This window comes from Thermobia domestica, chromosome 7 (genome assembly GCF_964235325.1).
Source record: "Thermobia domestica chromosome 7, izTheDome1.hap1.1, whole genome shotgun sequence".
In the NCBI taxonomy this organism is placed as follows: Eukaryota; Metazoa; Arthropoda; class Insecta; order Zygentoma; family Lepismatidae; genus Thermobia; species Thermobia domestica.
The window spans coordinates 30642875-30665762 of NC_137460.1; the positions used below are offsets into that span (position 1 = coordinate 30642875).

A 22888-nucleotide genomic window follows, 5' to 3' on the forward strand; every position below is an offset into this window, starting at 1 on the left:
AAGTGTAACGTCTAAAAAATACACATTTAAATATGGAGGGCAAAAATATGTTGAATCTATAATATAAGTCAATACAATTTATCTACTGTAGAGACAACTCAACTTTTCCCCCTTTCAATGAAAATCATTTCACTCATAGAATGAAGGTAGCGCCATCAGTTAATATCTGGGAAGCATTGGGAATCTACTAGGTTTGAAGAACGATGCAGAACTTTCTGCAGAACAAACGTATATTGGACAGTTACTGCCTACGTTTCTAGCCATTGAGACTTTACACGTACATTGTAACGATTTAATATCAGAAGGACTCGGACAATAGGGTGAGGACAGAAAGGCCACCGGTATGTACGAGTGAAGTGGTGTGTTTAGGGGTGTACGAAAATGAAATGAAATCTTTAAACTTTACGTCCCACGGTTATGCCGATTAGGCTAATGGAGACGGTGATGATGAGAAATGAATGAAATGGTGGAATGAAGAAAGTGGGAGAAAACGGGAGAACCCCGAGAAAACCCACGAGCACGGTGTTTGTCCACCACAAAGTCCTTAGGGGTGTACGAGTGTATATACAATTAAATTTAGTGAATTCACCATAATTCTAGGTTTATTGTTATTTTGTATAACTGGAATGTAAAGTGATTCTAAGTATTGCGTTTTGATGTGATCAAAAAAAAAAAAAAAAAAAAAAAAAAACTGGAAAGTGCAACTAATAGCAACGAACATGTTTCGGGAAGCATCAAAAGTTTTTTCTTTTCTTTTTTCTTTTTTTTCTTTTTTTTTTTAATGTAGCTAATGCTTGTAGTATTCACTGTCTTTCATTTTCTAAGAGTAATTACGTACATTTAGTGTGGAATTAAAAATTAAGTTGTTCATTAATCCCAGTTTCAATGTAAATTCTACGAAACAAGTCTCATTATTCAATACTATGATTAATATTGTCCTTTCTATTAATTTGTTTTGAAGATTTGTTATTAAATATCTGATCAAACAATTTTCCAGGCAGAATTTTAAGATGCTAATGAGCAATGAATCAAATTTTCTTCTTACACTTCGTTGTTTAAGATTTCAAAGAGCTAGTACCTACTACTGTTGCTTTGCCAATTTATTTAATAAAATATGAAATAGGATATACGGTGCCGGTATTTTAACTGAAAAAGATAGTATCCTATTAGTTGTACTACCTTTCGTCAAACAAAGTGTTAGAAACAACCAGGAAAAATAACATTGAAATACATTCAGATCATGTCTTGCCCCCCCCCTCCCCCCACTTTTACCATCCAATCGCCGCCATTGCGTGCGAATACTTTGCACAACATACAAAAGAGTATGTTCAACATACGAACATAATGTTTCTGTCTAATGTTTTCAATTCAGTATTTTTACATTTGACTTCCTACACGAAACTACATGCAGTCTACAAATATTGATATTACAATGATGGTCCTGGTGTCAATACTTAGTATGAATTATCGATATTTATAAAGAAAGTTATGTATTTTCTGGTATCGGAACTGGAACTACATTCTGATAATTTAGCATATGTCCTCAAACAATGCCAACTCTGGAACAGAAAAATAAAATCCCCGTGAACTGATTTTCCTTGGTTGCTTTTTATGTCCAAGAATATCATCCCAAACATAATCAATGGAATATTTACGTGGTTTGGGGCTTTCAAGCTGAAGCCTACCCAAATTGCATGATTTCCTTTTTAATAAATCTAATGTTAGTAATTCCTATAAGCTTCAAATCTCAGACCCCCCCCCCCCTATGAAAAGACAAGTGATTTCTAAAAAAATTAAAAGAAAACATCTTTTCTAAGTGAAGCCGCTCTCAAACTATTTTTCTCGATCCGACACTGTTTGTAATTTATTTTCCAACAAGATATCCATTCCGACATACCTAAATAGAAAATTCACCTAAAAGTGAAAGACAGGAGGTACCAGCACTAGTGATTTCCTATCTAAGTGGCTTTATTTGGACCGATGCAAAGTAACTCCAATTAAAGGCTGATACCGCCTTCTCCCAGTTTTAATTTTTCCTATGACTTTAAAACATTTCACACTTCAATTTCAACTACTGCTTCAAAGTCCCACTATACACAGTAGTATTCTTCAAAACTAACTTAACTTCGACGGAAATTCTTGAAGGACGGAATTTCAAATTTTGTCGGCGTTTACAATGACTGCCTTCCATCCCTTTACAACAACAAACCCTCCGGGTAATTAGAAGTGATGTTAAACGCTAACATTATAGTCAAAATACAGTTGAATGTTCTATCTTACGGTGGCAGTTAGAACTTTCTCTTTACAGCTCATGGTTTTACAGACAGAGGACTGTGTAACTCCTTTCATATTTTGTGCAAAGTTACCCCTGATGTGCAAAGTAACTCCACGTGTAAACCCCACGTGTCTTACGGTATGTAAATAATAGCTTCAAGCTTCAATTACTTCTGCCACTCAAAAAAGTGGGAGGCTAGGCTTCCACGGCTCTGAGCTAGATCCGCTACTAATTGCATTACAAAATATATAATTGATTCTGTGCAAAAGTTAATGTTTTCATTATGTGCACCATCAACTATATGAGATTTATTAAAATATTAAAATTAGAGAAAAGAAAATGAAATGAAATCTTTGAGTTTTACGTCCCACGGTTATGCCGGCTGGGCTAAAGAAGACGGTGATTATGGGAAATGAATGAAATGATGGAATGAAGAAAGTGGGAGGAAGCAGGACAACCCCGAGAAAACCCAAGCACACATTGTTTGTCCAGCACAAAGCTCACTTGGCGCGAGCTGAAATCGAAAAAATGAAATGAAATCTTTGAGTTTTACGTCCCACGGTTATGCCGGTTAGGCTAAAGGAGACGGTGATGATGAGAGATGAGTGAAATGAATAAAGTGGGAGGAAATGGGAGAACCCCGAGAAAACCCACGAGCACGGTGTTTGTCCACCACAAAGTTCACTTGGCGGGGGCTGGGATCGAACCCGGGACCCCAAGCACCAGAGGTGAACGCTCTACCACGGAGCCACCGTGCCCCCCACCGAGCTGAAATCGAACCAGGGACCCCATGCACCAGAGGTGAACGCTCTACCACTGAGCCATCACGGCCTTATTAGAGCAAAGAATAAAATATATGTGTGGTTTCTTTTTAAAATATCTACCTGGACAAATACTTATTTATGCATAACATATATGCATCGCGTAAAACGCGAAATATAAATAATAAATTATGATACAACATATTTAACATTTAATGGTAATGATTTCTTCCTCTTCTCTCTCTCACACACAAATTATACAAAGAAAGAGGAAATCAACAAGCATATCAGAGGAAGTTGAACTTGAGACTTCGTGAAGTTATCTGTACGCAAATACGTCATTATTTAATTTGTCCGATAGGAGTGCTGTCTGTCATGTATTTGATTAAACTCTTTGGATCGGCGAAAATGCTAGCGGAGGGGAATGCAGTTCGAAATACCATACGTGTCAAGATCTCCTAGGTTTGCTTAGTGAAATATTAGATGTTTTACTGTTGCTACTGAAGTTATGTGAGTAAAATTATATGTTGTACACTTAAACATGAAGCATTACGTGCATCAATATGTTTGTGTTTACTACTTCGTATGTCTGTTCATCGTTGCCCTAATCTCTGCTTTCGCTGAAAAATAACAACAGGCGTTTCTACTTCCCTTTAGCACTGTATAGGTTGAAGCCAGCTACATAGCTGTAACTAATGTTACCGGTATATGAATTTATTTTAGATTTGCAAGAATAGTCATACTGGGCATGTTATGAGCGCGTGTGCGAGGTTAGATTGATACACCATTTCCATATTATTTATCTGTTCAAATTGATATTATGAGCTCAAGTAATACCAGTACATATTCTATTCACTTTTATCTTATTTAGCTGTTACTAGTGGCGTATTTGAGGAGGTTCCGGGCTTAACCCCCCGAAATTTTGTTTACTATTTTAAAGTAATTTAAATATATTGCAGAATTTTTGCATTTCGAGGAATAAAGTTAGCAAAGCCCCCCGAAACAAAATCGTAAATACGCCAGTGGCTGGTAGTAATTCCATCAATCGTATTCTATGGGGAGCGTCGCATTTCTCGCAATAAAAGGGCGTAAAACACACAGCAATCTGTGGTAAGTTGTCACTACAAGCAAGATTTCCATTTCGATTCATGAAGCAGAAGGGAAGTGAAAGTGGATACGCCCGACATGATACAGAAATATGTAAAACGCACTAAGTTTTCCTAGGTAGTGACTAGAAGTTATATTTGAAGTAGGCTTTTACTTTTTCATGCTATTTGTATAAATGCAAATGACTTACTCTTTTTCGCTATTAACCCTTTCGGACCCAGGTTAATTTTGGCGTTTTCCCACATTTTCAGTTAGTGACTTATTGCTCAAAGATTATTTATCCGATTGATATGGTTAAGGTCTTATTTTTTAGAAGAGGGATGTGGCTTTTTTAAAATATAAATTGCATTGCAGTGTTGCCAACGGGAGAGAAATTATTGAGGGAAATGTAGGGGTGAAAATTTACAAAAAAAGAAAAAATCCTACCGAATTTCAATATTTTTTGTAGCTGGTACGGAAAATATTGTCACATGAGTCCAAGTCACCTAAAAAGATTATTTGGTGCATTCACAAGGTACAGTGAAAACCTGAGTCACTGGCTGCCATACAAAGAGAGAAAGAAAATATTCTATTTCACCATACACATGAAATTGTGACACTTTTTACACTCCAGAAGCAAAAATCAACAAATACGCCGCTGCTACAGCTTCCCTAATTATCCTATTGAAACAATTTATGGTGCATTCTGTAGGCCAAAGAGGAGGCTTTCAGATAGGGGTACGTTTGTTAGTTAATGAAGCCTACAAGAAGGAAATAATAGAGATAAAACATTATTTTTTCCCCAAACTTTTCGCCCAAAATCGGAAATTATTATTTTCTGGAAACACTGCCACCAGACAGAGGCAAACTATCTTAAAATAAACATTGGGACACCATTAATATATCCTACAAGTATCATGACGAACAACTTCTTTAAGAAACAAAGCTTTTAATTTAAAAAAATAGTTTACGTTAAACAGAAAAGTAGAGAAAAACTAGAAAAGTCAAGGGTTAGAACCTAAATACGATTTTTTTTGTGAGGCTTCTAATTACTTCATTGTTTGCGTTTGTTCAGTAAGAACAAAGTGTTCAACTAGCGTCAGTTGACTCGCCCTCGGACGTATAGATACGGATATATAAACAAAAATTTCGATTTTTTGCCCAAATTTAGGTAAGTTTCAATTTTTCTAGTTGGCAATACTGCACGCGGGCCGGTCCAATTGACGTCAACAATTAGATATCCATTCGAGGTATCTACTTTGATGAAAAGGCTGGTCCCCATCGCTAAACAAAAACCCCTTTATTATTTCTTTACTACTGCTTACCTTGCATGGAGTATGGCTCTTGAATAGAGTAACAAGTTTTTCAATGACATGTATTTTTATTTGAGGAAATATCAGGTGGCGTATATAAGATGCCTAGTTTCAGGGACCAATAAATAAGAGCAAGACAAATGCCTCCGGCAGAAAGCATACTCTAAATTTTCAAACGTATGACAAAAGCGCAGTAGATACAATATCTTACAAAAAAAAAAAAAAAAAAAACATTAAACACACACTATACAGATCTTGAAGATAGTAGGAAAAGAAGAAACAGCATGCTTGACCATCTTATTCGGCACTACGATTGGATCACAGTGCTGATAGAGGGAAAGGCAGAAGGAAAACCAGGGAGAGGAAGAGCTAGGATAGAATATTTAGACGTAGTTACGAAGAAGAGGCCATATCAAGGTATTAAACAGCCTTCCCAAGTTAGAGAGAAGCTTTAAAATTTTTATGTTGCCCCCCAACCTATGGTTGAAGTGAACAAGATCACACATACGACAACAATATATATATATTTGAAACTAAAAGACCACTTAATTTATTCTTCACTAGAATGTCCAATATTTTGTAATATTGGATCGATATGTATAATTGAAAAAATCCAACAATTAACGCTGAACTACTAGAGCCTGTCTATTCCCCCGGTATCCTCGGAAAATATGCTAACTATACTTCGCACCCACCCCAAAAAACCTCTGGAGAATGAAACCTTCCCTTCGCTTAGGGAAAAGAAGTGAATGAGCTCAGCTGTGTTGCCAATTTTGTCATACAGTCATTTTGTCTTGAGGAGTGAAGATCGTAGGATACTTAGAGTAACTAATAAGACAGACCACAGCGAAGCCCGTGAAATAATTAATTGTGGCAACGCTTTCGCATCCAACAATTGAAAGATCTCGGCCACAGCAACTTGTCTCTCTTCTTTCGAGGGAGGTACGGGAAATCACATTGCGACAAGAGCGCCAGAAGGGGCATAGTTGAGATAGAAAGGCTCTAATATGGTATAGAACATAGTACGTATACAGTAAATAATCCTTAGGTATTTCATATATCTGTAATACAGACATACTTCATACCGCAAATACATAGTGGTATATCACCCTACCACCAGTCAGGGCCGTAACTTGTGGGGGGACAGGAGAGCAATTGCCCCAGGGAAGCTCCGCCGGTTGAGGGGGATCCATTTTAAGACATACGAATATGAAATTATAAATGAAGCATCAAACAGGTTTAGTACATTACATAAACAAAACAGCACACAAAAGGTAAATAAACAAAATTGAGATGTGGGCCCACTTCAGTAAAAAAAAAAATGTCTACTATTAGGGGGCCCTAGAAAAGATATTTATTCGTATGGCTTTGAGATTTGTCAATATTCTCCCCTTAATTAAATTGTCATATATGAAACGGGCCCAGAGGCGTAACAAACGGTCCCGCAGACCTTGCCGTGAGGGAAGACCCACAGGGTCCAGGGGGACCATAAAGAGTAAGAGAAAAATGGAAAGAGGAGGCCCAAGAATTAGAAAAAAAAAAACTTTTTCCAAGGGGCTAAAATATGCGTATTAATGTTTGTTGCCTAGAAAAAGTTCCATGTAAGGGCGCTGCCACCAATACATGGTCATAATGTTCAGGACCAATATGTACTCAACATATTGAGGGATCAAAAGTAGATATACAGTTATAAGAGTTCTTGTTTTCTTTATTATTAGTTATACAGTACAAAATGAGTTCTTGATTTTAAAAGAAAAGGAATAATTATGATAATGGAAGTTACAATCAAGTGCAACCTCTGAGATTCTCAAAGTGCCAGCCTTCAGTATTTACACATTCACTCAGTCTAGTTTCAGACTCAATTAAGGTTTGGTACAGAGATCTTAATGTTGTTAATTTCTTAGGACGCTTCTCTCAATAAATTAGTCATGTCGCCAATAATCTGTATTTTCCTCGAAAGTGCTTTATCTTTGATAACCCCCCCCCTTCCCAAAAAAGAAAAACTTTGGAGAGGTCTAGTGATCGTGTTGCAAACTCAAATGAGCCACGTCGACCTACTGAACCATTGGATAATTGACTGTCAAGAAACTCTAACACTGTTGCACCATAGTACGGAGGAGCTGTAAATAGAAGTCGACATTCCCATGTCGCTTATTGTGGAATAACAGTGTCCCGTAATAAGATACAAATCGTGGATAACATCCATTTTAAAAAAGATCTAGACCCGCTAACCCGCTTTATGTGAAGAAAGAGAACTCGCCCCAAACTGTATTCCCAGAGTATCTTCAAGTTTATTCAATTGTTCCAGTATAAAAGAAGGGTTTTGTTGCACGATAGAGACAGTGATGCTTATTAACAGAGCAAAAGAGTTTAAAAATCACATCTCTGATTAACAGAGTTTTTGAATGATCCCATCACTTGTCTTTCTGCATTCAGCGTTACCTCACAGAATTGTAATCGGCTGTCTACAACATCCTGTAGTATTTTATGCCGTAATCTTGACCAACGCATTTTCAAATATATCTGAACGTTATATCAGACGCCCCAACGACTTGAAGGAAAACTGTAACTCATGATATGCTGTTCTGTTAAATATCTTTCTGGGTTTGGATAAATGTCTGCGCAAGAAATATTTTATTCTCCTCGATAGTTGCAGTGACCGATCTATCTCTCTTTGACGCATTACAGATAAAGCCAGTTTCATCAAATTTATTGAGTTATCTGAAAATCGTTACTCTACTTCGTGGAGATGTATCAAATGCTGTAGCCCGTTTCCATCGAAATTCTCTGTATTTTCTGTCTTTCAATATTGTTTGATTATGTCAGCGATGACAATTTGAAAAATAATAAACTGTATACCTACTTTTATGCCCTTTATGTATCACCAATTCATAGTCATTACTAGTCTTCGGAGTTCTAGGTTGCAGAAAAAGTTCAAATTAGGATTTAAAAAATAGTTCATTGTATGATCTGATAGTGTTTTTTTTTAAATGTTTTTTTGTTTTACGCTACAGAAAACGACATTTGAGAACGTTAGATTAAATCTAAGCACTTTTTTTAGTTATTGTACACTACGAAATTTAACTTTTAAGACTGTTTCAATGATGTTTAAGCTAACTATTCTTCTACCGAATATATGTATTAACAAAATTATTACTGATTGTCGAAATAAGGTACAGGATATGTATAGCCTGTTGAGAACTACAACCAACCTTATTACTTGTTTATTATCTTATACACTTATATTTAAAATCTTCTACTGCAGAAACATCACTTCCTGGAGTCATACTGATGAAGAAAATATTTTGACTTATTGTATTTCCCGTAATTTTCACGTTCCTGAACAGCACAAACAGCGATCACATCATTTTCTGGAGTGGCACTAAACAACATAATATTTAGAAAGATTCTCTAATGTGAGCCTTTTTCTACTATCTGTCAAAATTCTCATAAATGCCGAAAAGAAGTGTTCTTACCTTACATGAGTTTGATGTTGGTTATCTCCTATAGGTTAAACAGAAAATTTTCCTAGACATTGTCTCCACCAAGAAGTTCATCCACTATATCAGTTGTCATTATTCGTCCTCGCCCATTACAATTTACAAAGGAACATACCAGTACTACATAGCGGGAGCCTTGTTATTGCTCAATACAATTTTGTTCCTGTTTTTCCGAAAAATAATGTTTTGTTAGATAATTATAATGTAATATGTTATATTTGTAGTTATGTAGCAAAATAAATAAAGCTCCATGGTATTACATTAGTTTTTATCATTAGTTTCGAATTTTGTTGGCTGATTTTAGGTTCGTTAATGGCTGAGTTCTACAATGTAGTGGCTGAGTACTGGTATTTTTCGACATTTTAGGAAATTTATAAATATTATTAAAATCCTAAAAATGGCATTAAAAACACTCCTTTCATTGTAAACTAGATTAAATAGGGAATACATATATCATGAAGAAGTCTCATTCTGTTCAAAATTAAAATCAAAAATTACATTCAAACTTAAAATTTGAGCTAGAAGGCTGAGTACTGGCACATTCGCCCTATTTCCCGTAAGTTGTATCTACAACATAACTGAATTATATGGAAGCACACAGGATCGGAATGGGTGGAACCGATGCTTCTGTTAATGTTTCCTGTACTTGAAACAGTTCTTAGACTGCAATATTATCAGTGTTGGGTAAGTTACTTGTAAAAATGTAACGCGTTACAAGTTACTTTACTTTCTCTTAAAATGTAACGCGTTAGTAACGCGTTACTTGCCCCCAAAAAGTAACATTTACTTTACTTCGAAAGTAACGCGTTACTAACGCGTTACTTTTAGATCCGAAACTTTAAAAATGTTAAAAAAATTATGACTTCAATTTTCCGTACTACTATTACTACGGCTATTATTATTATTATTATTATTATTATTATTATTATTATTATTATTATTATTATTATTATTATTATTATTATTATTGCACGTTCTGAATCGCTTTATGTAAATGCAAGGATAAATTTTTACTTTATATATGAACATTTCCATATAATGTAACATTGATAAAATGCCATACTGCGTTACTCGTAGGGATGGACACAAGCAAGTTCAAGCGAGTTTTGTTTGACACTCGGTTCGGTAGAAGCAGACATCTTTGCCCTCGACCCGAGAACTCGACTCGAAAAATTTCCTCCAAATCGACTCGAATTGGGGTCGAATTTCGAGTCGACTCGAGCCAAATCCGGTGTGTAGTTTCGAGTACATTCTTCAAGTATATTACACAGACAGTACAATTATTATCAATGACACTACTACTAATACAACTTATATTATTATTATTATTATTATTATTATTATTATTATTATTATTATTATTATTATTATTATTATTATTATTAATTATAACAACACTGTATATAAAAATGAAAGATAGGCGGTTTGTATACTAAAAAATTTGAATACTAAAAAACTAGTTGATTGTAGTCGTGAAGTCTAGGAGTCAAGGACATTGTTCACGAGCTTCTGCATTTAGGTTGAGGGTCTAGGTTGAGTATTCGGGCTCGAGCCAAACACTGTTAAAAGTTATAGGGCACTGGCCAAATATCTCCAAAACTGCTCGGCCAGGGTTTGAAATTGTCAACGACTCGAGCAGCTCAGCTCACAGCTCATTCACTATCGACCCGAACCGAGAAGTGAGCCGAGCCAACAGCTCACCCAACCGACTCGGCTCAGTTGAGCCGAACCGAGCAAATGGCTCATCCCTACAGAGCCAGCTCGAGCCGCAGGTTTAACCCAAGTGAGCCGGCTCGAGCCATCTTCTCAGTTGAGCCGAGCCGAGCTGAGCTTGTTATAAAAAATCTCTTGTGGTCTCGCTATTGAGAGGAGACGAGATGCGAGCAGTGTCCCCTCTCGTGAGCAACAAGTATTCCATATTACTGTTTAACTTACATTTCTCATGGTTTTCGTTTTCCAGTGTAATCAGGCCATGATTTCAAGACGACTTAAAGCCATTTATCAAACTCGATTGGACTCGAAACTCGACGCGAAAAACTGAATCGGCTCGCAACTCGACTCGAGGATATTACCCTTGACTTGACTCGAAACTCGACTTGAATTCGAGTCGAGCCGACTTTTAGCTTGACTCGTGCTCATCCCTATGCGTTAGAAAAAATGGTTGCTTATTATTATTCTGCTAAACTAATTATATAATAATAACAATGTTGTTATGTAAAATTAAAAATACAGAATATAGAGAAACATTACACTACTCTATAATCAACGGAACTCTGGGATAAGCAAACTGATCTGAAAGAACTCCAATATTACATATCATCAGCAAACTCTTTTCTAGTAATAAAGTAGGCCTGCTCATCAGAACACAGTTTATTCATATTAACCCCTTAGTGTAAATCGTTATTTATGGCACCCTAGTTGTTGTTAAATATTTTCCGCCTGGGCACTTCAGACACTTTACTTTTAAATTCTGTCCACCATCATCCTTAGCTTTTAAGAAAAAAGTATTCTTTCAAATGTTCGAACGGTAAAATATTTTCGTTCTCCATCTTTATAAAAAGAACACCAATCAAAGTAAAATAGACTACCGGTATCATTGCACTCCTAGTTCACTCACTGAATGTAATAATTTGGAGCTGTCAAAATTCTACGACAAAATCTTCCAGGTGCTTGCAATCAGTACACGTGATTTCCCTAAGGCTGTCCTCATCTTCAAAAAACAGAAAGTGGCATTACGAACTTATCTGTTTCTCTGTGTGTCTGTGACTGTCGGTCACTGGTATACTTAGTTCATGCTCGATTGTTTCATTCTGAGAAATTCACTTACAAGAAAGAAACATTTGTTTCCGAAAAAAAATATACATATATTGTAGTTACTCATCCGAAATGTAACGCGAAAAAAGTAACGCAAACTAGGTACATTACTTAAAAATTTGTAACGCGTTACCGTTACAGTTACTTTGGAAAAAATGTAACGCGTTACTAAGAAACGTTACTTAAAAAGTAACGCGTTACAAGTAACGCGTTACTTGCGTTACGTTACTTCCCAACATTGAATATTATATTATTGACAGAATAAATCTATTATATATAAATGAGAAGAATCTTGTAATCACATCACGGGAAAACAGTTGAACCGTTTAAAATGAATTTTTGGGTATAGTTAACACCTACTTCGAATTAAATTTTATTGTATTACTTTGATTTGATTCAGACCCGTATTTACGGGCGGCAAGAGAGCCGGGCCACTTCTATATTTTTACTGTCCCTAAAATTTTCACGGAAAGCTTGGAAATGACCTATAATATGGTAACGAAATATAATATGATTGGATCGCTCTCCCTAACTTCTACCGGGCCCCCTACATTTTTGGGCTGGCCACGGGCATCATTTGATCTAATTTTGAGTTTTAGCGTCCTTTTTAGTAGCGAGGCATAGTAGCTCATTAGTAAAGCTCTCACCTCAGGTGCGTGGGGTCCCTGGTTCGATCCCCTTTCAAGAAAGTTTGTGATGGACATCATGTCCGTGGGTTTTATCAGAGCACTCCGTTTCCTCCCACTTTCTCATTCCATCAATTCATCCATCATCATTCAGTTGCTTTAATCATCGTCCCTTTTCGCCTAGAGGGCATAATGGTGCGACGTTAAACTAAAATATTTCATTTCACTTCAGCAGCGAGGCTATGTGAAACGTGGACCTACTTATTAATCCCCTGCCGTAAGCGTCGGTGGACCACCGATGGGTAACTAGCGACATCTCGCCAAAAATTGGCGGCACAGCAGCGACGATTCGCGATGGCCCCTTTTCCGTTTTGAAAATTATACCACCAGTGGCAGAGACGCGACGAAACGCCAATGAACTACAAAATTACTCCCACAAAATATGTTAAATCGCCTATATGTGTGATTTTTTACATTAAGATGAGTGGAAATAACACTAAAAAAAGATACCAAAAATCACCCTGGAACGGGCTCGAACCACCAACCTTATGATTACTAGGCGAGTGTTCTTCTGACTTCGCCACACAGGCGATGAGGGAAAAGTCGCTTGTAAAGGGATAAATCGGGATCTTTCTAATTTGGTCAATCACAGTGATCCTTTAACCGTATATATTCAACGGTAACTGTTTGGGATAAGATAAAATGCATTCGCCATATAATTTTATAACAAAATAACGCGTATTTATTTCATAGTTTTACCGTACTCACTTTCTAATGATCGACGACAGTTGCTATCTGAATTCATACAATTATCGCACTTATCTCAAGATGTTTCACTTCATGATGTTCAGGCAGAGATTATTCTTGCCCCCGGAGCTCACTCTAGGAACAATTCGTCAGGAAATAATAATAACCGCATGCACATACACTGGCGATAGTTCGTGTTGGTCCCTGCGCGATTTTCTACGATGAATCGAAGGAGCGCGAACCAAAACGAAGTCCTCGCTGCTACGCAATGGTAACTTCAACATCCGACTCGAGATATCTGTTTCGACTCGATGAAACCATGCCGACAATGGGACACTAGCGGCAATCCTTCGACGCGTCGCTATATCGACGATCAACATTTACCCGCAAGTGGGTCACTAGGTATTGGCGACGTTTACGGCATGGGGAACGTGGAACCCGAACCACATGAGCTTCCACCGGGAATCGAACGCCGGGCCTCCCCCACCGAAGACGCGTACGCTGACCGCTTAGCCACGGGGAAACTCGTTACTTCTATTGAAATGTGTATTCTTAGGGGAAGTTTTTGCCAATATTTTTATAAAAAATTTAGTTTCTCACGACGTTGTAATAAAATTATAATATTTTTGGCATTGAGTTTAAAGTTGTAACACTTTTGCAGTAATTCTTAAATTCTATCGCTGTAGCATTGATTCTAAAGTTATAATATTTTGCATTGTGTATTTTGATTCGTTTAGGGTGTAATTTGCATATAGCTTTTGTTTTATTTGCGATTTATTTTCACCCTTATTAATAGTACTTTTATTCAGTCTAATTTGTATGGTATTTTGTATCTGAATTGCATTTTTGTGTATATTACATCTGTTAATTATAATTTGCATTAGTCTAAAATTGTAATTTCCTGTGATTTTTTAAAAGATAAATTTGTTAATAGAAATATATTTTTAATCTAAAATAGCAGTTACACCTTTTAAATTTGTTTTATATAATGCATTTAGTCTGATAATACAATCCCTCTCCCCCCTCTCCCCGTTGTAAAAATATGAGTGAGTTGCTGAGCTATTCAAATGAACCGATTCATTTTAGTGAGCGAACTATTAAGAGTCGATCTCAGAGGTGAATCGGTTTGCCCATCACTAGGATTGACCCTAAACCATTTGCTGTGTAGTTTCGTAATGTAAACTTAGTTATGGGAAAACTTCCACAAATTTAATGACTTGAATAAGCTTTATATATGGATAAAATCTGTGTGTTCAGTATATGCGTAACGAGCTTGACCTATTTACTTAAGTATTAACAGCGTACCGGGCTATTACAGAAGCATGCAGCTACAATGAGTAATATACATGGTTTGGTTTAAAATATTTCCTTCCTTTCTTTTCCACAAGAAAAAATACAGAACAACAATTAAATCTGTTCTTAAAGTAAAATTATAATTATTAAATTTTCACACCAACACGTTTACCTGTAAATTTAGGTAATATTTGTGTCGCTTAACTTTAACAAAAAAAAAAAAAAAAAAAAAAATCAATGCAAACAAAACATCCACATGGCCTGCTTGTAGAAGAATGCATCCTAAACAATTTTGCTTTTTCCTCTTTAATTTCTTCAACTACAGGTATCCCACTTGGATAAATAAATTACTAATGCAATATTGTCTAGTGATATATTTTACCTGTAAATCTCCAGCCTTGTGTGAATCATTGGCACCAGCGATCCTTCTTGAATATAGAACTCTGAAAACTGAAGAATACGAAAACACAATGACAGGAAAATTACCAACTGAAGTGTAGTGTAATAAATCAGCCAGATCAATTAAAATATAACTTGTTATTTACGTTAAAATGAATAATAAAAAGAGGTATACTCTCCTCGTATAATTATTATTGTTGTACTTAATATATTTTGATTATTTTGAGAAGAAATAGATAGATATTAAGTAATCTTGTTAATTACACTTTTGTCGTCAGAAGATTACAAATTAGAATATTAAATTTGCGTCGACCCATCTGTGTAATAAGTGGAAAGGATGGAATTAGAATTATTTCGCAAGCAAAAACGGAAATAGTTGGTTCATACTGGGACGTACAAAGTATTTCAAACCATATTATTATCCCTTATATATATATACATACAAGGCTCGGAAAGGAAGGGTATTATAAGGGTAGTAAAATATATTGGAGTATTATTTCAGCTTGCGTATATATATATATATATATATATATATATATATATATATATATATATATATATATATATACAGTGGCGTATTTAGGGGGGTGGCTTCCGGGCTTAAGCCCCCCCGAAATCACTTAGTATATAAAGTAAATGAAATATCTTGCAGAATTTTCACATTTACAGGCAAAGCCCCCCCGAAAGTTAGCAAAGCCCTTCCCGAAACAAAATCGTAAATACGCCACTGTATATATATATATATATATATATATATATATATATATATATATATATATATATATATATATATATATATATTACAAACAAAATTGATCTCTAATTTTCTACTATACAAAGTACAGGAGGCATTTTTGCCGATCCCAAACGTTTCAGCATTCTTGCCAATTTAATGTCGAGAACTGAACTCAAACAACCTCTGCGGAGCTTCTAACCCGTTCCTCCTCCTCTTCCTCCTCATCCTACTACTACTACTACAACAACTACTACTACTACATTAGGTGAGGGCAAACTTATTTTAATGAAAGAAGTTTAATGAAAATTTTAAAAAAATGATCGTTAAATCACTTTTTGAATATTATTTTTAATCTTATTTTAACGAAAGAAGTGTTATAAAAAATTTTAAAAGTAGTAAAAAAAATTGTCCGTAGGCAGGATTTGAACCCACGCTAAAAACATTTTCTTTACTACCATGTTGCGCTAACCCACCAAAGCCGACAACATTTGTCGTTTACTTTGTGCTATTGTAGATCATGTCTCGTGATATCGTATCTGTATCAACCAATCAGATCAGAGGATATCTGAAACGTTTGGGATCCGCAAATATGCGTACAAGAGGATAAATATATTTTATGATTGTTTTATAACTATATTTTGAAATGTTCAGTAGGGTTTTGTCTGAAGAAAAGATAACTACATATGCCCATGTCATATAATGCGAGAAACGCAATATGCAATGTTTTAAGATTTCTATTTGCATTGCTGTCCCTACCACTTTAATCAAACAATTATTATATTGTACAATATTAACCTATAAATGTTGTTCTATGCTTTGCAGGTGTTAACGTAGGAACCTGCCAAGTTGTTGCTAAGCTACTTCAAGTTAATCATGCAAGCTTGGAAGGAAGGAATATGAAGATCAAATAAGTTTGAATCCTGGAATATAATTTTGGTTTATCAAAATGTTTGTTCTTAAAGAAGCTATTGTTTTGTGTGAGCGATTGCCTTCTGTGTTAAGCGAACCACAAGCTAACATAAAAATAAAAGTTTCGGATCACTGTATTCTGAAACGTGAGATAAATAACAAAGAACAAGTATTTTCAGCTTCTCAACACATTAAAGAATTTGACAATTTATATCATGAAGACAAATTTCAGCTAAAAATAGAAAAGCCGTCAGTTCCGAATAACTACGACGAAATAAATGAAATTTTGACTCTGCGAGCAGATAAACTAAAGACTGAAAACATTACTGATGGAAAAGAAAGTGTTGCTGCAAATAGTAATGGGGAGCATTACTCCAGCAAAAATAAGGCGATGATTGATACTAAACTATTAAATAAATATACACATGCAGTAAATGAAAATTGTAGTGACGTTTCAAGTAAAGCTGGTGAAACGAACACATCGTTGGAATATAAGTATACAGTTTCTTCGATCAAGATAGAGCCATTGGAGCTTCAAACATTCACGAAAATATCGGTAGTTGATAATTTCGTAAAGAGTGTAGGTAACCTTTTAGCAGACAAGAAATCCAGCACTAAGGAAATTGAAACTGAACATGCTACAGATTCTTCAAATGAAAGGTATGACTAGATTTGTAATTAAAAGTGACAATTAATACTACATATAACGACGACAATAATAATAATAATTTAGAAATTAATACTAAGTGTAAAGTAGAATGCAGCTCCAGGCCCGTAGCCGGCTCAGAAATTTAGGGAGGCTGTAGAAGTTAGGGGAGGGGTCGATCCAACCACTTTTTAGTTCACCACCATACTACAGTTCATTTGCAAGTCTACCGTGAAATTTTTAGGAGAGTGCCACTAAAAATTTAGGGAGGCCGGGCTCCCGTAAACCTCCCCTGGATACGGGCCTGTGCAGCTTCCCTACAATCTAATCGAAGGTGATACGAAGAAAGTGTGGAAGTATAACTATTTTGTATTTAAAAAAAGCAAAGGAGAAAATAATTCTACTTTCTAAACAAAAGGAAATATTTGCTTGTAGTGATATGAGCTAAAGTGAATGAATTACCAAAAAGGTCAAATCATATTTGGGTAAAATACTATATACATGAAATTATAAAATAATTCGTATTTGTGCTAAAACAACTTTATTAGAATAAAATGCGTGATATACAAAAGATACGAGTTAATGCAGAGATATCAGCAATAACTTAGTCCAGTGTTACTTACATGAAGGGTACACGGAAAAAGGGGCTCATTGCAATTTTCGCGAAAAAGTCGATATGGACATCACATGTTGGTGCTAGTTTGTACTTCTCAATGCAAGTATTGTGAAAAGTGTCTAGTTGCAGAGTAACTTACACAAGAAAAAGCCATATAGGGAAAGAAAGGGCCATCAACATATTAAATTGCTTCTCCAGATAGAAATGTAAAATGTCGATTAGCTCCTTCTTTCCGTGTTCTCTTCATATGTTATATACATTTATATTAGCGATATGTTTCTCACTTTCATAATTAGGTTAATCATATGGCTACTAATGACTTGCGTTAATGTATAATCTTTGATAAATAGTGTCATGTACTTCGATAATTAGATTAATAATGGAGAATTCAAATGTACTTCGGTAATGGAGAATTAAACAGTAATAATGGCTTGTTAAGTTTTAGCCATTTTATTTGATGCTTTAAGTATTGCATTGCGTTTATGGCATGATTGTTGATTTGCAATTGTAGAGTTAATTAGAAAGTAGTTACACTCATCTTTCGGTCTTGTTAACTTCCGTTCAACGGATATGAGAAGCGAGGAGCAAAATTTGGAGCGGGCGATTCCATTTGTAAATCGTGTATCTTATGAACACTTTGCGAGGATACTAGATATAAATTACTCTTTCGGGAACTGACCGATAGTTGCTGGTCAATTCCTTTACATGACTTGACCCATATCTATTGTTGCTTATCTGGTCGTATGACATTCTTTGCTCATATTTTTCGTATTCTTTTACGATGTTGTGACAAAAATTAATAAAAACCCTAAACGAATACTCGACAGCAGCACAAAACTAGGGCTGGTTACGAGGTTGGAAAGTGATGCATGCGCAAATATAGCTTTCGAAGAAGATGCTAAGGAAAAAATTTTGAACTATGCCCAAAGCATAATATATGCTAAGAGAATGTGTGTGTAAGTATTCTGTTAAAGACTATTCAAGGAATTCTCGTTCTGAGATAACCTATTGTAGACATTTGAAGACTGATAATCAGAAGGAGTTGAAAGAGGTTGTATATGAGTGGTGAGCAAAACGGTTTTGGAAATATGGTAATTTCCTGTAAAATACAAAATACATCTCAGCAACTTAGTAGGTATCTTTGTGGGTTGTGTGCACCCCCACTTACACCATAAAAATATGCATTTAACGTATTATTATGGTTTTCGTTTGGTGACTTATATTGATATTTTGCTCACTATGAGATTCTCAAATTGAAACATTAAAGTAATATATTGTGCTGAAAGATTTATTAAAACATGTGGAAAGTGAACTACAATTATCTCCATATTAACAATTTTTACTTGTGCATGCATTACTCAACATTTTACAAAAAGTTGTACATGAAATATTTCTGTCTAATTTTTTTTAAAAAATCTAGAATATAATGCTCAGCGCGTAAATAATAGAAAGCAAGAAGTAAATTCTAAATACAAAGCGCAAAAGTATGAGTTCTCAGAACTTAAGTATGTTGCACAACTTCCACGAGATAATTTCAACATTTTCTCAATTGTCATTAACAATGTATCACTTCCCTTACATCGCTGCACGAACTTATCAAATACTTTTCGAATGGGGGATAAGTTTTCACTCATGTGTATATATGCAGTAGTAATTAATCTTTTTTTGTTAAAAAAATATTGCATTAAATGTTTTATATTTATAATGTATAACACAATTGGATGATTTAAGTACACCTTTTCACTTCAATTCGTCCGTTAAATTGAAGCTTTCTGTAATTTTGTATTGCTAGTTTCCACATTGTAACTATCTTCGTAATGTTTGCACGTTACTCAAATTCAATAAGTAAAGCGCTATTAAAGGCAGATGTTAAAATTGAACTAACATAACAAAATAAATGACGAAAACAAGGGAGAAATTGCGATTGTTCTAGAAAGAGAAAACAGTAAGAACCAAATCGAACAGGAACTATTTCAGTTATTGAGATATTTGCAACGCTGATTGACTTAAAACTGTAGGCATAAAGGAATTGATCAAAATCAAAGAAAAGTAAGGTAATTAAACAAACAATTATAAATTTTATTAATGGAAATACGTACTTATAATAAATTTGCTTTGACGCGGGGAACACTATATTAATGCAAGATTATCCATACTTAGATTAACTCGAAATATAAAATAAGGGGGAAAGTGCTTCCAAGTCCAAATTATTGTGAGTAGGTGAAAAGTTCTGATAGCCTTGTTTACTTTTATTTTAATGAAACGAGTACTGCTGGATGATATTATTGTGATATTACATTAGTAAGTAATTAAGAGAAGCTATACATTGTTTAATTTCTTTTTACAATTTTCTAAATAACAAAATACATATGCACCTCAAATAATGATCTACAGCAGTCTAGTCCTTAGAAAGTTCCATATATTAAGAATATTAAATGTAATATGTATAATATGTTTGTCTGTATAGGTGGCCCTTGTAAAAAACAAAAATACAACTTTTGTGAATTGTTTTCTGTTATAATCTCGATGTTTAGTTTCTGAGTACTTGATTTGATCTTCAAATTTGGTAGCCAATTTTTAATTATTTTTTTTTTTGCTAAATTTTAAATCAAATAAGTATTTCCACTGAAATCTTCAAAACTAGATAATTAGTTGCTAATACAACCGTAGCAAATTTATCATTTTTTGGGACTGTCGTATATAGTGAAAAACAGCATACTTACTGACCATACTTATAAATAAATAAAAATATATAGTGTATTTTATTTTCTTTTTTTTCAGGTATCCGGATTGTGGATTTGAGAGCAATTCTGATCCCTTAAAATTTACTGTTAGTGTTCTGAAACATCCAGAAGGAAGCACTGGCAAATCATTTACTAAAGTATCTTCAACTGAAGAGCAACTTCAGACACACACTGAACAAAACAAAAATTGTGAGCAAACAGATCTAAAAGGTAGACGATCATATACTTCTTTAAAATCCTTTAACAAAACTTTTAAATGTGGATACTGTTCGAAACAGTTTTTCTACAGAAGTCAGTTGCGGAGACATCGTTTGCACCATAAAGAAGTGAGGTTTTATGATTGCAATGATTGTGGAAGGTCGTTCGTTTATAAAGAGAGATTGGAGAGACATTTAGTAGTACACACTAAAGAAAAAAGATATAAATGTGAAATATGTGGAGCAAAATTTACTGAGCAGGGCAGTGTAAAAAGACACAGAGTTCTCCACACAGGGCAGAAACCATTTAAGTGCAACATTTGCGGGGTAACATTTGCACAGTATGGCAACTGCTACATTCACATGAAAAGACACGTCTCACACAAGAAATATAAGTGCAACAAATGTGATGCATCATTTAAATTGCAGATTGATCTTAATTCTCACTCAAAGAAACACAATAAAAGGCAAACTTTAAAATGCGAATATTGCGCCAAATTTTTTGATAATAGAAACAATTTATTAAACCATATGAAACGTCACCTGAGAATTACACCTTACACCTGCAATGATTGTAATAAAATCTTCTATGATAGAAGCGAACTGAAAGTTCACATACGAATTCATACTGGATTACGTCCATATAAATGCCTTTACTGTTCAATGACATTCACACAGTCAGCAGCGCGACAGCGGCATCATAAAATCCATACAGGAGAGAAACATTTTGAGTGTGATACGTGTGGGAAAAAATTCAAACTTAAATATATTCTCCAAAATCATATGTCTGTTCATGCCGAAGAGAAACCTTTTGAATGTAAAGAATGCGGAAGAAGATACACGAGACCATTTGGTCTTTTACAACACATGAAAACTCATAGAGGAAAATTTTAAATATGGAAAATGTATACAGTTTTTGAGATAGTTTTATAGGCGGCACCACAGTGAGTGCAGTGGGTGCGGCTGCACCCACATTAACTTCGATTTTCAGATTTCCTACAATAATTCTTTCAATTTTTTATATTTCTTGTTTCCTGTATTTTTATATATTTAAGTGAATTTTTAAGTCTCTCATAAGTTAGTTGCTATCATACTGTGTTTTTCTAGTTTTTTTCATTTTTGAGAAAAACTTAGGGATTATTTTTGAGATCTTAAGACTCAATAGTGCAGAGCATTCTTGCAACAATGTTAGCATGTGTTGTTCTATCCTAGCCTGCACCCACCAAATTCCTAGCGCCGCCTATGGATGGTTTAATATTTATAGCCAATGTTCAAAGCATTCGCGTAAAGAAAAGAAGAAGAAATTCGAAGATTGTAAGTTGAAATATTTTCAGGAGAGAAAATTATCCCGCTCTGTTCATAATTTTCTCACCTGACAGATCCGAGTTCTTTTTTCGATTGAGTGGAACTTTTTATAATGTTATTTTCCTGAAAGTTACTGATAATGTATGCTACGATCTTTTGTTACACTATTCGTTCGTCTCATTATAAAACAAAGTAATACTTATTGGACTTCGGTTAGGACTCCAAGCATTCTGTGATGGGTTACTAAATTACGAAAAACAACCTTGAAAGTTCTTGATTTAGATATACACACGGGTAAAATGTATATATTCTGGCTGATATTTAACTGCGATAGATATGAACATACGAATATTTATATATGTATTTTTCATGTTCGTTATTGTCTAAAAATATTACATACGCAGGTAATGACTGGAAGATTGAGAAATATAAGTTGCGAATTGAATCCTGTGTTTAGACGTCTTTTCTCAATACTAATGCATAGAGAACTGCATTTAGGTTTCTACCAGGAGGGATGTATGTTTTTTTCCGGATTGGAGTACCTTTAATTTAAGTATTTTTTCAGTAGAATTCGATATTAACTATTTCAAATATGTGTTCATAGAGTCTTTTTCAGTATATTCAATCAGTTTTACTGTATTTTAATTGCACTCTGTACTTGTTTGTTGTACACAATAATTGTTTTAAATAGATCGAAATAAAGTTATAAACTCACCTTTTTTCCAGTTTGTTCTAAACTGACCAAATTTCTTATCTTCAAATGACTTCCTGCATTTGGCCACTAATAAACTTATTTTTTTTTTTTTGACATTTTAAATCTACAATTAGCTTTTTTTTCAAAATTCTTCTAATTAGGGTAACACCAAACATACAGTATTGTTCGAAATATCTTCGCATGTAGGTAAGTCAAAGACATATTCT

At 34.7% G+C, this 22888-nt stretch overlaps 1 protein-coding gene across 2 annotated transcripts; it reads left to right on the forward strand.

Moving 5' to 3' along the window:
• The first annotated feature begins 3387 nt into the window (after positions 1–3387).
• LOC145689971 (uncharacterized) lies at positions 3388–22676 on the forward strand. Of its 2 annotated transcripts, none has more exons than XM_081764377.1 (3): positions 3388–3546; positions 16373–17119; positions 20503–22676. In XM_081764377.1, the coding sequence occupies exons 2-3, from the start codon at positions 16497–16499 to the stop codon at positions 21554–21556; spliced, it is 1677 nt and encodes a 558-aa protein (XP_081620503.1). In that variant the 5' UTR covers positions 3388–3546; positions 16373–16496; the 3' UTR covers positions 21557–22676. The 2 variants fall into 2 exon arrangements, with proteins under 2 accessions (XP_081620503.1, XP_081620504.1); XM_081764378.1 differs by having other exon boundaries at positions 3411–3498.
• Positions 22677–22888: the final 212 nt, after the last annotated feature.